This window comes from Drosophila biarmipes, chromosome 2L (genome assembly GCF_025231255.1).
Source record: "Drosophila biarmipes strain raj3 chromosome 2L, RU_DBia_V1.1, whole genome shotgun sequence".
NCBI classification, from domain to species: Eukaryota; Metazoa; Arthropoda; class Insecta; order Diptera; family Drosophilidae; genus Drosophila; species Drosophila biarmipes.
Window position 1 is genome coordinate 15,893,850 of NC_066612.1, and position 17,342 is coordinate 15,911,191.

General features: G+C 40.0%; 3 protein-coding genes across 5 annotated transcripts; 2 read left to right on the forward strand and 1 right to left on the reverse strand.

Moving 5' to 3' along the window:
* Positions 1–225: 225 nt before the first annotated feature.
* Positions 226–2,473, forward strand: LOC108034126 (class E basic helix-loop-helix protein 22). The gene is made up of 3 exons (XM_017108915.3): positions 226–500; positions 1,407–2,012; positions 2,073–2,473. Exons 2-3 carry the CDS (start codon positions 1,438–1,440, stop codon positions 2,197–2,199), a joined length of 702 nt encoding a protein of 233 aa, XP_016964404.1. The 5' UTR covers positions 226–500; positions 1,407–1,437; the 3' UTR covers positions 2,200–2,473.
* A 167-nt stretch (positions 2,474–2,640) lies between these two features.
* Positions 2,641–3,466, reverse strand: LOC108034128 (acyl-CoA 6-desaturase). Its single transcript, XM_017108916.3, has one exon. The coding sequence runs from the start codon at positions 3,460–3,462 to the stop codon at positions 2,884–2,886; it is 579 nt and encodes a 192-aa protein (XP_016964405.1). The 5' UTR covers positions 3,463–3,466; the 3' UTR covers positions 2,641–2,883.
* A 570-nt stretch (positions 3,467–4,036) lies between these two features.
* Positions 4,037–15,972, forward strand: LOC108034125 (synaptotagmin-5). 3 transcript variants are annotated; one of them, XM_050885159.1, is made up of 6 exons: positions 4,037–4,178; positions 12,165–12,372; positions 12,728–13,127; positions 13,188–13,422; positions 13,509–14,006; positions 14,424–15,972. In XM_050885159.1, exons 2-6 carry the CDS (start codon positions 12,185–12,187, stop codon positions 14,603–14,605), a joined length of 1,503 nt encoding a protein of 500 aa, XP_050741116.1. In that variant the 5' UTR covers positions 4,037–4,178; positions 12,165–12,184; the 3' UTR covers positions 14,606–15,972. The 3 variants fall into 3 exon arrangements, with proteins under 3 accessions (XP_050741116.1, XP_016964402.1, XP_016964403.1); XM_017108913.3 differs by lacking the exon at positions 4,037–4,178 and adding an exon at positions 5,698–6,059; XM_017108914.3 differs by lacking the exon at positions 4,037–4,178 and adding an exon at positions 5,698–6,059 and having other exon boundaries at positions 12,731–13,127.
* Positions 15,973–17,342: the final 1,370 nt, after the last annotated feature.

The following is a 17,342-nucleotide window of genomic DNA, read 5'->3' on the forward strand; positions in this document are numbered from 1 at the left end:
TAGGTTACATTTTTTTTTATTTTTTAGAAGAAGTTAACATTTTTTTCACGTGCAGCGACTGTGAGTCATGCAGATTTGTGAGTATTGGTAATATAACTGCTGTGTGTATGGCTGTGGATGCTGCATTATGCGAAGCACAACCACTAAACGTCAACCACCGGCGTCGACACCCGACCCACATTTTATATAGTGCCTCATAATGTTCCTGCTGCAGAAAGAGATTAACACCAAACGGTGACGGTGGCGTCGGTGGCAACAAATTTATAATCGACCGAGATGCCGGAGCGAAAGGGACGGGGCGAATGAAAAACAGAGAGAGCCAGAGATTGCGAGCAGAGAAAAATCGGAAAATCGTTATGCGACTACTATAACCCACCACAAAATCGCGGTCGCCTCTGTTGTTGCCGGGCACCTCACACTCGCGCATCGAATCCGATTGCGATTCAGGATCTGCGTCCTCTGACACAGCAGCCGCATTTTAATTTTTTGCCTGGCTTGTGGTGCGTGCGATTTTTAAATTGTTTAAATCCCCAATTCTTTTTCGTTCTCGGTACTTTCCTTCTCTTTCATACACCAGAGAACTTGTGATTTGTGGTTTATTTAAATAAATAATCCTTAAAGTGTGCCATAAATGAACAGAAAGTGGAATAAGTGCTGCGGTGATTTTGCATATTTGATGAACGATTTTTTGAAACGTTTGGTTTAATATATGGAAAAATATGAATTACCGTTGCATTAACAGTTAATAGTTTATAAACAGTATTTTGTATTAAAAACTTTAAGTAAACATGTTTACAAAGTGGATTTAATCGAATGCATCAGACACATCCCTTAAGCAAGAGAGATGGCCAAAGTCGATGGTATCGACTATCGACTACCCTTTAGTCGCATTTTATTTGCCTATAACTTTTTCAAGAATGGCCCGATTTGAGAGATTATTCCTAGATTTAAAAAACTTTTTATTTTACTTGTTACAAATTTCCCGACGAATCTAGTACACCCTTTTACTCTAAAAATAAAGGGTACGATAAACTTGGTTTAGTACAAAGCGCCACCTATGTAAAGCTTGACGAAGCAGATAAATGAACATAAAATCTATTTTTTTATGAAAGGCAAATAGTTAAAAAATAGGCTCTAAAATGATTTCTTAGTTTAAAAACAGTGTCTAAATTAATTTTATTATTTATTAAAAATAATATTTTATAACATGTTGTAAACAGCAAACTCTCCACCTATCTGTAGCTTCGGCAAGCTAGTATTTTCAAAAATCCCCGCTAGTGGGAGCCACCAAACAGCTGTCAAAATCCACCCCTATTTCATACATCCCTTTGCAACCCTGTAAAAAATATTTTGAGACGCAAGGACTACTCCAAAAGATTACACATCCCTTCAACAATTTTTTTCAGAGCTGGAAGAACTACCAAAAAATAAATAGAAATGGATCCCTCGAATCTGGCCTTCGGTTTTCCCGGTCTCCCCAACCATGGACACATGCCCATACCACCCACCGCCAATATGCTGGGTGGCCAGCATCCAGCGCCCGCGGCCAGTCCACCTCAAAGCGTCCCCGGCCGTCGAACTCCACTTGGATCGGTGGGTCTGGGTGGTTTCTATGCCCATGGAATGGGCATGTCCCAGCCCCAGCCACCGACCGATGAGAACAAACCAGGACCAAGTGCTCCGGAGAAACCACTGAGTCCCACGGCTGCTGCCATTGCGGCCATCGCCATAAGTGGTGGCACCACCACGGTGGCTGTGTCCAGTGGTGCAGCCAGTGGAAGTGGTTCCAACAATGGCAAGCAGAAAAATCGCCAGGGAAAGACTGTGAGGCTGAATATCAATGCCCGGGAGCGGCGGAGGATGCACGATTTGAATGATGCCCTGGACGAGCTAAGGAGTGTCATTCCCTATGCCCACTCGCCTTCCGTTCGGAAGCTATCGAAAATAGCCACCTTGCTGCTGGCCAAGAACTACATTCTCATGCAGCAAAACGCTCTGGAAGAGTTGAGAAGGTAAGAATAATAGTTAAATAATTTAAATTGAATTTTAAAACAGTTATTTTTAAATTTCAGACTGCTGGCCTATATACAGAGCACCACGGGAGCAGCACCGCTAGATTTGGGTGCCTTCCCAGCTGCTGCCAAGCTGCAGGCCCTTCTCCAAGGACCTCACAACGAACCGCCCTCCAGCAGCAGTTAAATAGGAGTCTGAACCAGTATAAGTCATGGTTAAACTGTTAAGCAATCCATACACAAGCAATATTTTTAAGTCAATTGAAACGAAAATGCCAAATATTTGTGTACTAGTCAGACGAAAGGAGGTTGATAAACAGTCTCTTCTCAGAGCAGCCAAGTGAAAATCGATTAAGTGATATTTATTTTTGTCATAAGCATTTCTTATTTGAGCATTTATATGATGTCAACCACTATATGTAAGATGAGCATTACTAAATAAAGTATTATTGAAGTAGAAAGAGTCTCAAAAAGACTATAAGCAGAGAGAAAAATATAGGAATGAAAAAATCGAACAGGTATTTCTCTGAATAATTTAAAATTTCAACAAGTCATCTTAAAATGTGTTTCACACATCCAAATAATTCCCACCCAGCCATTTTTAATCGGCGCATACTAAAAAGCTCAGTCACAATTAAATAATTTAATCTTAGATCCGTTTCAAGTCTTGACAAAGTATATACCATCATATAAATATACATAGTTGGCTGAATGGTTTTTGATGATTAAGCGAAAGCAGTTTTGCGGAATGCGAAAAAAGCTGATTAAAACTAGACACAAAATCAATGAATACTCTAAAACATATAGACATGTAACGTGGAGGACGGCGTCGAAGGCGTTTGGCGCTAAATCGGCTGACATTATAGTTATATTATTCCGGTATGCCCAGGGACAAAACCTTGTTTTTGCCAGTGCGAAAAATGTGCTGTTTGACGGGCAATTGGCCAATTAGGAAGTCCTTCATCAGTTCGATGGCGTCTCCTGAGTGTCCTGTGCCGTGGAAGGCGATGGTAGCGTCTCGTCCTGCGTGATCCATGATGACATCATCGCCCCCAGGATGGTCCCTCAGGAAGTGGGTGACGTCGTAGACCCTGTCGTAGATCACCACCCAGCAGTCATCGAAGCTGTCGTGCTGGGCCACCTCCTCCAAACTGATCTCCGGCAGCTCCTCCACCTTCACTCGTTCCTTTATGACCACGACTTGGTTACTGGCCTTTCCGTGGCCCAAGGGCACAATGCGCAGCGATTGCAAGAGGTTCGTCAGCGCCGATGACATTTTGTAAATGATTACTTTCACTTGTATCAATATTTGATATAGCGATTTGTAATGCCGCACGACCTCTTCAGACAGTCTGGAGTCGATTCGAGTTGAGTTCTGCTTGAGCGGTTTCGGTTCCAGTTTTTCTGGGGTCTTGTGTGTCTTGTGCAGCCACCGGTACTGGAGTGTCATTCATGCCTTGGATTGTAATCGTTTTATAAATGACAACACGTGAGTCGATCGATGGAGCCGAAGCCCCGGTGATAAGGCTTCGGGTCCAGAGAAACGAAGCCCCCACAGATCGATCATGCAAAACATATAAACTTGTTTGCACCCATATTCATGGGAGGGCTTTTCATTGCACTGAGATTGGGAGATTGTGTCATAATCACTTTATGGGCGATCGCACTCTTATTACTCAACTTCCCAGTATGCTCGGCAGATGAGCATAAATAGTATTATTCTCTTTACAAACTGGACGCTCAATGAGCTAATTACTTGCCAACTTGTAATTTTAATGGGCGACAATTATTTAAAAGGGAAATTATTAACTGGCTTATCAGCATTACAATTGATTTATTGGCACAAGTCAAACGTGCAGCGGGACAATCAATTACATCTTCTCGAACCGTTTGATTGCAAGTCATTAAGGCTGTCAAAATACTTTTTGGGTTAATAGCCTGTACTCCTTACATATATTTTTAAAATTTTATTTAAATGCGTTTTAATTCCGCCAAATATGAAAATTTTTGTCACGCCTCTGACGTTTGTTCTAATTTGTGGAAGTCATTTAATGGGAACAGAGATAATGACTTCAGTATTATCGCCGACTACAACTTTGAACTTGAATTTGAAATGAATTTTGAAATGCGGCCACGCTTTTGAACTATCTGAACTATTACTATGAAGTGAGTATGTTTAATCAATCAATGTAGCGAAATAAAAGGGCTGATGAAATAAGCCAGACTATTTAAATTGCCATTGGAAGAGCCGCCGTTGTATAAATAGTAAATATTGCTTAGCTATGAAAATAGTCTAAACTACGCAGTATAAAACAAATATTGTTGAAGTAAGAAAAGTAAACATACAAGGGAAAACATTATTTAAAGTAAATTAAAGACGTCACAAATCAATTGTTATTGAACGCCTATTGTTTTTAATGAGTCCAAGTTTGATGTGTGGTTTTTACAGCGTTTGGAAATCCAATCTCCCAGTAAGTCAGTGTTAAGATCAGCATCATCAAGTTCGATCTAAAACCGCAAAAATTTTCAAAGTCGCAATCGAAAGTACTACGAAATGACTTTGACTTTGAGGGATAAATGTGGTAGACGCCCTGGTCTTAAATATCATCATGAAGAGCTAAATACAATTAAACTAAAAAAAGAAGAATTGGTGCTCAAGCTGAACCGCCATATTGGGGTATCATTGCCATTTAAAGTGATTCTAAAATAGGCGTCAGTTTATTTTGGAAAGCCCGGACTTATGTATGACTGTAATCTTTGCGTGAATAGTGTTATCAAAATAGTCTAGAAATGTACTAGGCGGAGACTACGGTTAATTCTGACAAATTTTTGCAAAATCTTGAGATAAGCCAGAAAATACTAGTATTCACCTTCAAACACATTGTCAAGTCCACGGCCGGAAATATGTTGATAGTGAAACCTACAACTCACTTCCATCCAAGAAATTTAAATCTAATTTTAATCTTAATATTGAATGATTCTCAAAGAGATCACTTCTATAAATAAAATTGGGTCCACCAAACAGACATTAAAATGTTCTTTATATTATACCCACAATCTTTATTAGCTTTGGCAAAATAAATGTAATAAAATTGTTTTGATAATTGTGTGAATTCTAATTTATTTTAAAAGAAATGCTATCTGCAAACGGCACATTTGTTTTATTTCAAAGGTAAACACAATGATTACGAAAATTGGAGCCCTAGTTAAAGCTATATTACCAATAAATTATTAACTTAAATATTCAAACCTATTGGCAACTCCTTAAGTTTCTGAAATCCTGGAAAGCTTTGTGAACACGAAAGCTTGCCGGCAAACGTATGATTATTATATTTCGCGGGCTTTTTACAAAATGTGCCAGCTGTTGCTCGTAACGAAGCTTTCGTGTAAAATGGATTTCCTTCCTGTAGTATTATATATTTGCTAAAATATTTGCCTAATGGAAAAATTCTATCTTAATGCTTGAGCAGTAGGAGATCATATTAATTAGCCTTAAAAAATTATCGCTTACATTAGAGATCCTAACAGGCTCTTCCTTTGAGGACTCGAAGTTTCCCATTTGCATTCGTGTGTTTCCATGGGCATATCTGTGTTTTGGCTGCGAGTGTGTGGGTCTGATGGAACATGACATCGGGTAACTGCGTGTAATTTTGGCGAACAACAACACAGTCGAGTTTCAGCAACGCTCTGACCAAGTTGTTGAGGCGCGTGAACCGAAAAAAGGGAAATTCAGACGCTTCCAGTTATCTCTCTCCTTGGATAGAGTTATTTGAAATATTGGCAGGAGTGTGCGCTGGAGATTATTGGATTAAAAATAAATGAAAGCCCGCTAATAAGGAAATTGTTTCGCAAACTCGTTAAGAGCCCGAAACACGCACAATATGCGTTGCTCCGTGTAGAGCAAATTGCGTATACGCCACGTTGGACCGTCGAAAGGATTGAGCGAACATATTGTTGCGGAAAATTGCATGCAGCAATTTGAATAAGAAAATTGTTTGCACAGTTTCTGTTCGGCTTTGTGTCACCGATTTGCACATATTCAAACGGGTAAGTGCTGACACAGCTGTTTGATCCATGTCAACTCAATTTGCATACAAATTCGGTTTTATTATCCGAAAAAATAGTTAAGACACGTTTGGAAAACAAGCCATTTAATATTTTATGGGTTTTGTTCGCTTTGAAGTCGGAGTGAAATCCTTATTGGACAATCCTGTGTCGGGCCAATGTAATTCGAACTTGTTGAGCAACCAAAATTGATTTTCTAGACTGAGACGGAAATGTAAGCTGGCAAACTTCTATTGTAAAAGTTAAGCTAGTGATTTTTTCCTGGAAATGGTCTTGTGAAAAGTTCTTCTCAATTTTCTGGAGAAAATTCAGATTGAAATTGTTTGTGAAATGTGTGCGAAATGTAGGAGGGCATAACACGATCTTTGGTATTATTGTGGGAGTTGGCGCACAAAATTATGGTAATGTTTTTGAAAAGAAAATTAGGCTAATCTACTTGGGGAATTAAAGTTAAAACATTTTCTGGCTGTCGGTTCAAGCTTGAAATATATTATGCTTTCTGCCGGTTTTCATATTTACTGAATATTTGTTGTACAAATGTTCCCTTTTTTTCAATTCTATTAATGTTATCTGGAAGCATAGTTATATCAGGAAATTCAAAAAAGTGCTGTATCAGGCAATATGCAAAGCTTATTCCCAATTTACGTCACACCCGTTATGCAACCAAATCGTGATCCAGAAAAATTGTTTGCTTTAAAAATGAGTTTCCCTTTCGCTTATCCAGAGTTATTCTCGATACCCACATCGCCACTTTACAGCTGATTACTGATTACATTGCGTATACGGCACGTGTTCTGCGGTGTGCAGTGGCTGTGATAAATTCCGTCAAAGCCGAGGTATTTCAATTTAATTAGTCGAGAGCGTTTGCGAAATGGGTACTTGAACATATGCGGGATCCTTTGCCCAATTTGCCGTGTTCCGTTCCGAAAAGATTGCGAGGATTTCGTTGGGAATTTGTGAGCCGCGGGCGGTTCAAGCTGGTGGAGAAGCCAGGACTCGTTGGCCACGTTGGCAGCCACTCAAACACAACAAGCATGTCCTTGAAAAGCCCGTGCGTGGCCGTGACCCCCGACCTCCATTTTGTAGCCGAATCGAGCGACCTTCGTCACAAACGTATATTCCGTTCCTCGAATAATGCGAGTATTGCGTGCTAGGCAGTCAACAGGCTGCACTAAGAAGTGCATTTATTATAGACATTTCTGGGTGCCGAAGAGCCATGAATATTTATCACGTGTCCAAAGATTAATGCATTTTTAATGCAAAAACGTCGCCCAAAGCTACGGGCAACATTGACGAGGCCATAAAGAAGCGCCCAGCCAGCCATGTTTGTTAACTTGTTGAGTTATTGGCAGCTCTTTGGCCTCTGGCCCACCACGGGGTCCTTTATGTGGGTTTCTGGGCGGCTTTCCCTTTGTTGCGAACACAAGTATTAATATCACACTTATTATTTCCGTGGCCCACGCCAGGACATGTTTTTCCTTTTTTTTTTTCGTCGTATTTTTTTTTTGCCTTCCTGAGTGCGCATGTAAACATTTTCCGTTGTTTACTTCTTGGGCATTTTCAGCGTTTTAATGAGCGTTTTATTGTTTATTTTTATGCTCTCGCCCTTAGACTGGAGGCGCATAACTTTGGGTCACTTTATTAAATTGCTGTTTATCTTGCTTTTTCAGTTCGCCTCTTGTGTTTCTTATTTTCAATATTTTCTGTGCCCCGCCGGTTGGGTCCCATGGCTTAATGGCCTGTGGCGAATTGACATATGGTTGTTGATTTTAATGGGATCTCTTCTTCCACTTTTATCGCATATAGAGGGCTCTGGAGCATTTGCAAATGAGAGTGAAAGGATTGGCAGGAATTTACTTCTGAATGGCTTATACTTGCGGACTTAAGGGGATATTTGACTTCTGTTTTATGTACCCATAAAATAAAAACTTTCAAATTTAAAACTTTCATGCCATGGTTTTAGTTAGAGCAGACAGTATTTGCGCACCCTCTCTGGGGAATTTAAAAACTTAGTGATTTTTTCTTAACTAATTATCCCCATTCAATTAATTCATTAAAGCTTTTACTTGTATAACTCGTGTAATACAAAATTCGTTGAAGAATTAACCTTTTAATGTCAAGTTTTCCTCAATCTGCTGAGTTCGCTAATCTATTTATGAACTTTACCCTGGATCCAGCCAGTTCTCAGCTGCTTTTAGACCGTCCCTCTTAACGCCACCATAAGCCATAAATATTCATTGATGGCTAATTAGCAAGGACTGCGATGGGGACAGCATTCAATTTGCCCGCTGATCCCATTGACATTGGAGGACAACAACTGACGATGCCATTGGTGGTAGACAATCAACTCGGATAACGAAAACAGACACATTCCGGAGCCTCAGAAGGGGGCAAGGCGAGGATGATGGTGCTGATGATAATGATGTTGCTGATGAGGATAAACAGCACCTCTACTGTGTCATTATGGCGCGCACTACAAATTGCTGATGCCTGATTATTGACGGCCAGGACCTCCGGTTCCATCAGCTCTGTCTCCTGGACGCCATCGTGGGCCTCGGTCCGTGCATGCTGGCTTCATTTCTGCTGCTTGTTTATGCACACCGAAGGTTTTTTCATCTGTTGCTCGAGGGACCCTGGGTAAACTGCACTGGATGAGTTAAGGCCGGGGGCTGAAGGATTCCAGGTCGGCAGGAGCCTTCATAAGTTTGTTTTTTTAACTGGGCTGGGTTCCTGTAACATAAACGAAACAAAATCAATTAAAGTTATGAGAAATTCTCCTACAACAATGGCCATGATAAAATCACTTTCAATTGTTTTTGTGAAATTAAATTGTTTTAAATAAAACACTTTTAAAGCATTTGCATAATTTAAATATGCCATAAAATCATTAGAGTCGTCAAATACCTTGAAAATGCAAGTTAAGGTGTCCAAAAGTATGCAACAAGATATTTTGAAATTAGAAGTGCAATGAATGCAAGCTTTAATAATTTCTAAGCCACAGGGACTTGCGTGAAACCCCCTTTTAATTGCAAACTTCTCCACAAAGTTATTAATATTTGCACTTTTTCCTTATGTGCATGTTGCAACTCTACTGTTTTTTCTGGTCACTCTTTGTCCAGGACAATGCCGTGCAACAGCAACACGCGCATCCTCGTGGTCCCGATGTCGTAATCTAATTACTGTTGCCAGGGACACAGGTGTGCAACCAGCACCTGGCCAGTGTTTTCGCAATACTCGACGGCAGGATAAGCCGAACAATAGCCACGGAAGGCAGGAAGGATAGGGTCAAAGTGCTTCCGGAAGTCGAAGAAAAATGATAGTTTGATGGAACTTGTTTAGTGAATTAATAAAGCTGGCTTTTGTGAGTAAAGTTACTTCCGGCTAGTGAAAAAAGTTTATACTTACCCAGTTATGAAAGCATACAAAACGGGATTTATAGACATGTGTTCTATAGTTTAAAGGCCTTTTTAAAAAAAGTAAAGACTTCACCTTATCAAACTGCCATAGCAACAGGATAATAGGGTGTTTGGCTTGCTGACGACTGCAATTGTTCACATTCTCTCAGCAGGGTGTGGATTTGGCAAAGAATAATGTAGAATGGCAACTGGGGGCCATTCCTCGAGCTTTGAGTCACAAAACACTTCATTAGACTAATGAGAATAATTTGCCATAATTGCGCCATTCAAAGGCGCTGAGTCCGCTGAAAGGCATCTTTATCTATTAACTTTTTAAGCCACGATGATGAAATCGCCAGCTGAGTCTGGGGGAAATCACGGGAACGAGCCGGCCCTCACATACCCACCGTTTTTCCCAGGCAGGCAATGAACCATGCGGTTGATTTTATCGATTAGATAAACTTAATTTTAGTCGCACATTGTCAACACATTGGCGGGACTTTGGGACTTGGAGGGCCGCATCTCTGGCCTTGACTTTGCTGCGACGCAAACACAGGCGGAAGTAGTGCGGCCTTATCTAGGGTTTCCAGCGAAAAGTGAAAATGTGCACGATAAAGCCGCAAAATGATTTACAAAGCCAACCGAATGCCAGACGGCCGGGCCAAAAGGGCCCAAGCGCGGTTTTTGTATTAAAATTTATGACAGGAGCAAAAAATCCCTGTGCCCACAGGCCCACACACGCGGAAATGATGCATGTTGGCAACCAGGGACCTCGGCGTACAAAACCATGGAAAAGACACTTTTTAAAATACCCTCAAAAGGTCTTAGCCTACCTAAGCTATTAAGCTGGGCCTTGGATATAATTGGGTTATTCACAATAATCGGATGAGTTTCTACTTTTGGTCAATCAAAAGGTTCCCTGTTGGATTTATTTACCAACAGATTGGTTTTATATTCAATTAAAATAAGTGTGCTATGGCTTATACATATATATATATTATTTTTTTATAGAAATCAAATTACTTTTCAGCTTGAGTAAAAAACTTAAACTACCAATTTTCACGGAAAGGGTAACAAAAAATCATTTTAACCACAGGCCACACGTGCCGCGATAAATATTTTGCGCGAGCTGCGAGTGTCAGGACATGCAGGCACAAAAGGACACCTCGAATGATTGAATGACTGACTGATGATGTGGGGCGCGGCTTTGCGATCCCCTCAATTTGACATTGATTGGGTTATATGTGATTTGCATTGTGCGGCGGCTGGAAGAACGGAAGGTGATATCAGTGTGCTGGCATTTTGCCATATTTCCCAGGGGATTAACGCGCGATTGGCTGGCAAATAGATTTCACTGGAAATGTCTACATCAAGCGCTTTTCACTTAATTTACGGCTCTGGCTTCTGCGATAGCGGCTTATCTTCGCAACTGTCAGACTTTAAATTAGAACTAATTTCATAAATTTCCCAAGCAGACACATTAAGGCCAGGCCCAAACTCACTTATTTTCGCATAAGGGAACATAAATCATTTCCCCAAGATTTTCCAAGGAACCCAAGCAGCAACGGGGAATTGAACCCGCATGCAATTGCCATAAAAGAAAGCGTAGACCCAAAAACAAAAGTTGGACTTAAATAAATAATGAGAGAAAAGTAAATTTGCTGAAAATTGGGCAGAAAAAGGGGTTGTGGTTGGGCGGAGGAAATGTCAGCGGTGAAGAAGGAAAAGCAGGAATCATCCAAAGGTGGCTTTCAAATATAAATATACAAATTAATTAACAAGTCCGTTATACATTTTTGCTTTTTCAACAGGCAACACTTCATCTTGTTGATGGCAGTTCTGGGCGTTCTTTGCATTCCTTTTTGCACAGCGAAAAATTAAATAGCAATGCTTCAAAAAATGTCTTAAAATTTATAATAATAATAATAATTGCTTATAAGACTTAAACAATAACACACATGGCTGTGTACTTCAAAAATTAATTACAATTTCAAAATGGTTAAAATAGTTGTTAAGACTAGCTAAAAGTTTTAAATAGATTCATTGTATAAAACCAACAGTTTTATTTGTCTTCTGTCATGCTTTCAGGAAAAAGCGAAATAACCATAAAAATGCGCACACAGTGGTTAAATAGGTTTAGTGGCTCACATCCCTCGCTTTTGTTTAAGTGTGGGTTTAATTTGGAGAATTTTGTAGGGGTGCCCGGGATGACGGGGTCACCTGGCAGTTTGCTCGGCTAATTGCGAACTAACCGAGGCCGAGGCGCCTTTATGGCAATTTTGTGTGGCTGCGGTCTAACAAAGACAAGGCCCCGGACGGCCCCTTCATTGTCCTCCTGGTGGTCCCCTAAAGCTGGAGGGGAACTGGGAGCACGTGCCGTTGGTCAGGATTTTGCGGTGCCCCACAAACACCACCACCTTAAGCCGCTCAATTAATAACCCACAAAGCCAGCGAGCGGAGAAGATGAATGTCGGACGTGGGGCCCCGAGCCTTGATTTATTTATGAGACACACATCCCGGGGTCCTGACTTGCTAATGAATGTTTTATGGCTAGTTTGGGTGTCATTAGGCAGGTGGGTAGCTGTCGATGTGGGGTCAGGCCCAGTAATTGACCCGCATTGTCGTCTCTTGGGCCATGAAGGAACGAGTTGCTGCATTCTTTGACCCATCGATGTTGCCTTTTTTCTTACAGATTCACTCGCAGCCAGAGAAATGGACATTGTAATACGTGAGGAGGACATTTCACTGGCCCAGATTGGCGTCTATGCCTCAGTGTCCTTCCTGGTGGTTTCGGCTGTTGGGGCTGCCCTCTACACCACCTGCTCGAAACGCTATCGTCTGAACTGGTTTGAACAGAATCTCCTGGAGTCGGCCAACGAAAAGGATGAGGATCAACAGAGGTAAGTCCTTAAAAAAAGTAATTGTTCTTTAGAATTAAAGTAAAAGCTTAAAAGCAAAGGAAGTCATTTTGGTAGAAATAGTATTACATTTTAAATGCTAAATAAATGATATTTTTTTGGTGGTTTAATATGTGTTTTCTTCACCATATACCTTAACGCAAGTTAAGAAAATCCGCTCTCTTATTAAAGCATTTTGTATTTCCTTCTAAAAAAAAGTGAAACAATTCTCATTGCGAAAATGGAAAAGCTGTGTAGGATAATTCCAAATTGTTCCCGTCTTCAGTTCGAGTTTTTGAAGCACTCTTGGTGGTACTAACCGTATATCACGCCCCCAATTGTTTTCGTTTCTCTTCAGCAGGGAGGCTTTGGTAGCCGGTGCCGTGGGCTACAATGTTGACAACATAAACGAGGTGCCACGTGGGAAATTCAGCAGTGGAAATGCCGGCAACCTCAGCCCCATATCCTTGAAGAGCGAGGACAATGACCCGGCCTTTTGGGTACCCGCTTCGGTCACCTCGACGGCTGCCATCCAGCAACAAGTGTCCAACACCACCGAGGAGTCGGCCCCGCCCACTCCCACTTCGCCCACCGGAAGCCTGAAGTCGAACACCCTGTCCTACTGCTCCACCGCTTCCGTGCCCATCGCCAGGTCCGATAAGCATGTGGTCCTGGCCATGCACCCGAGTCGTCCCAGAGTTTCCTCCATGAATGCCAAATTGGATCACACTAAAATTGACATGACCTTGTACAGGAGCGTAAGTGAAAGTAAACTCCATTTTTCTTAAAAATTATCCAATTTGTGCATCTTTTTGAAGCACTCTCAGCCGAAGACCATCAACCCAGTTTCCCTTAATGAAGTCCGCGGCAATTTGCATGTGAGCATTGGCTACGATCCTGTAGGTGGCTTGCTAAATGTTCGACTACTGGAGGCTCAGAATCTTCAGCCCAGACAATTTAGTGGAACAGCCGATCCTTACGCCAAAGTCCGACTTCTGCCTGATAAAAAGAATTTTTGGCAGACGCGAATTCACAAGAGGACACTGAACCCAGGTATTTGATATACACAATAAAATAAACTTATAAAATAATATAATGAACATATTTAAGACTATTAAATAATGAAAAATCTTCTCCAGTTTTCGATGAGCAATTTGTGTTCGAAGTCACAGCCGGAGTAATTGACAAACGAACCTTGGAGATTTTACTGTACGACTTTGATGCCTATTCCCGGCACGTTTGTATCGGAGGAACCAAGCTGCATCTGGCCAATTTGGATCTGAGTGAACAGTTGAAGCTCTGGACCCCCTTGAGCTCCGCCTCGGCCCAGGATATGAAAGTGGATCTGGGTGACATAATGGTGTCCCTGGCCTATTTGCCATCTGCGGAACGCTTGATGGTGGTCCTGATCAAGGCCCGAAATCTTCGAATTGTGGACGATGCCCGAAACTCTTCGGATCCGTATGTGAAGGTTACTCTCCTGGGACCCGGTGGCAAGAAGATGAAGAAACGCAAGACGGGCGTTCAGAGGGGCACTCTTAATCCAGTTTACAATGAAGCATTGGCATTCGATGTCGCGAAGGAAACGTTGAAAAATTGTGTGCTGGAATTTACAGTGGTCCACGATGGCTTATTGGGTGAGTGATTAAACTGTTCATACATTTTTGAAAATAAAAACACTTGTAAAATTATTTTCAGAAATATTTTTAGAAATCATTTTAAATGACTCTTCCATGTTTCATACTTTTAAATTAAAACACGATGTTTTACACTTTACAATTTTATTCAAAACCAATACATTAATTCTTACCATTTTTTTAAATTATAACCGTTTTTTTATAAATGTTTCTCATTACTTTATATGTACATCATAGATAAAATAAATATACTTCGGAACTTTTATATATTAAAGTTCGAAGATTACATGCTTTATAATAAATGTCCAAAATGTTTGAGTATTAGAAAAAATATTTTAGAATAGCTCATAAAACTTAAAAAATAGCCTAGTCATTTATAAATTAAAAAACAATTAATTAATTTTAATTTTTTTGCAGGTTCAAGTGAAATTTTGGGTCGCACTCTCATCGGAAACTCTCCGGAAGTCCGCACCGAAGAAAAAATATTCTTTGAGGAAATTTTCCGCGCCAAAAATGCCACGGCACAGTGGGTTGCACTGCAAGAACCGGCAACCAATTTGGCCACGGCCTCCACAGCCAAAAATTCAAACAAGAACTAGCTGCCACAATTGCCGGCGGCTTTTGGCTTGTGTCTCAGTAAGGACGGCGGCGGTGGTTGTCTTGGGTAAGGGTTTAAGCGTGGGCACAATTTTTGTAGAGTTACGGATGGAGCCAATGCTCAAACCTTTTGTAGACTACAGTTTTATTTATTATTTATTTCCACTACTATGGGTTAATAATCCTTTGCAGTAACTTATGTTTGAGAAAGCCGGTTACTGTTATCCAGTTTTAATGATCATAACCGGATGAAAATATCCAGATCTCCTATCATTAGGATTTTTTCTTCAATTTTCAAAAATTGTTGCTTTCTATGTAATGTAACTATGTTTTTAATGAAAATATAATTTTTATAAAGTGCACACTACATTAAAAAAATTACAATCAACAAATTTATAATATTCTGTATACTAACGTAGCAAGAGAAAAATTGGTAAAGCTGTATTAAGGAATACCGATCCTCAATTAATAATAAAAATACGGCTGAACAAAAATATCAAATATTACCGTAAAGGGCAGTACACTTAGTGACAACGCTTTAATACAAAACCAATATTTTTGGTGGCTTATTAAAAAAAATACTGGAATAAGGGAACTTGCAGGGATACGTTTTAAGCAGGATAAAGAGTCGAAATAGAGTGTCAAACTAAGATCACCAACAGTTTACAAATATGATCAAAAAACGTCGAATTTGTTGTCAATTCGTTTTTTTTTAAACAAGTTTTCCGTTCTGAATGGCTAGACATTTTTTACTGAACCAAACTTAAGGTTAGAAAATAATCGAGTTATGATTTAAACAACTATTTTGTAACCAATTGAATGCAGCATAAAATCTTATTGAAAAAAAAAAAAACGATTTCACAGTAAATCCGACGTCAAACAATCAAATATATTTCAATAAATGTGCTTTGTAAGGTATCAATTAATCAAAGAATATATATTTCATATACCTATCTTTTATGTGTCAAAAATGTCAAGAAGTACCTAAATTAAAAACTACCAACTATAAAATTAGCCCAAGAAGGAGGAGCAATTAATTGAAATATATATACAAACAGAAAACTATGACTGTTACATTGATTTATTATTTTATAGGCAAAGGTTTCAGGGCACAGAGGACACAACAACTCCTAAAGATTTTGGTTAAAATCCCTGCTTTAAGAAAATTGTTTCAAATATAGGCACGCAAGTAAAAAATTTTAGCCAAACTAAATCACCACACGCATAATTATAAAACTTAATGTAGCTACCTTATAAAATAATTTGTGTCTATATAGTAGATTTAGTTTAAACACACCATGTATACCATAATCGCCAACTATCTAATATATATCTGTGTGAAATAAAGTTCTTAGTCTTAGACATTAAATTTGTATTGCTGTGCTATTGAACCCAAGTTTTGGGCCAAATCAGTTTCCCTTCAAGGTTAATTACCAAGCTTTCCTCTGACCAACCTTAAATTAATTTCGGGCATCAACTTCAAACGCTTGAGGTTTACATTTTCCGAAGAACGAAACCAAAGAAATCCCTGCCCACATTTAGCCTTTTTTCGTGGACACTGAGCCTTAAATTCCTTTCTGGGCGAAACGAACTTGTTGGCCAAGTTGGCGTGCAAAAAAGAAAAGTTTCCGGCAAACCCGTTAACTAATTTTCCAACATTGACTGATAAATCCGCCGGGAGCTGCGACGGCCAACGCTACATTGGCTGTTAAAGCAGCCATGCAGGAGGTGCCTCAGGTCCTGTGAACTGCTGTGGTTCCCGTCTGTGTCTATATAAGTTCACCGTAAATTTCCTTTTCAATCAAAATGTGCTTTCATTCAATTTGGAAGGCGGCGGCGGGCATAAGTAGCCTCAGCCAGGGGTTGCGGGGGCGTGGAAATTCCGGGGGGCAAGCTGCAAAGGCAACTTTGAACTGGTGCCAGAAATTGGTGGCGGCAAAGGGAATCGAACGTGGAAGGGGTGGTGCATAAAGAAAAATATTACAAATATTGAGTTCATATCATCAAAAATAAGCATTTTCTAACCTAAATAAAAAAAATATATTTTTTTAAATGAATAGAAATTCAATAAAAAGATCGGACTTCAAAAATAGTTTATAAGTATTTAAAAATTGTATAAAGATATTTGAGTCACCAATGCAAAAAAGAAACCTAGATATCTTGCTGGTTACCTAACATTTAATATTCCTCGGAAAGATTTTCTAGTTATCCGTGTGTAAATAAAATAAAAATTCATATACATCATATTTTTCTCAGTGATAACAGTAGCTCGGGAACCGGAACAATTCTTATGGAATTCCAAAAAGGTCCACCGCCCCATTAAGGAGTTAGCCAGGAGGGCGATTGAAAAACCATCTGACCGATAGCCGGTTCAAGGATAGCCGCCACGACTAGCAGAAAACACCGCAAGGATAGTTAAATTATTTGCTTGCCACTTCCCGTTGTTTCCGGTCCTTTTCGCACCGACCACTTCCTCAGAGTTAAATTTTCTATCTCCCACTCAGCAAGTTTTTTCATAAAGTTTCTTCAACCATTTACATTGCTCTTTTAAGTTGCGGCCAAGGTCGATGGTCAGTCTTTGATAAACTGTTAAGAATGAAGGAGATGCTTGGCAGGATACCCCAGTGGTTGCTGCAAAAAGTTTAGCTTTCATTTTTTTGGGTGCTACAATTTGGCTCGATTTTCCTGATCCTAGCTTTAAATGGTTTAATTGCTGACCCCAATAACAAGGTGGTTTAA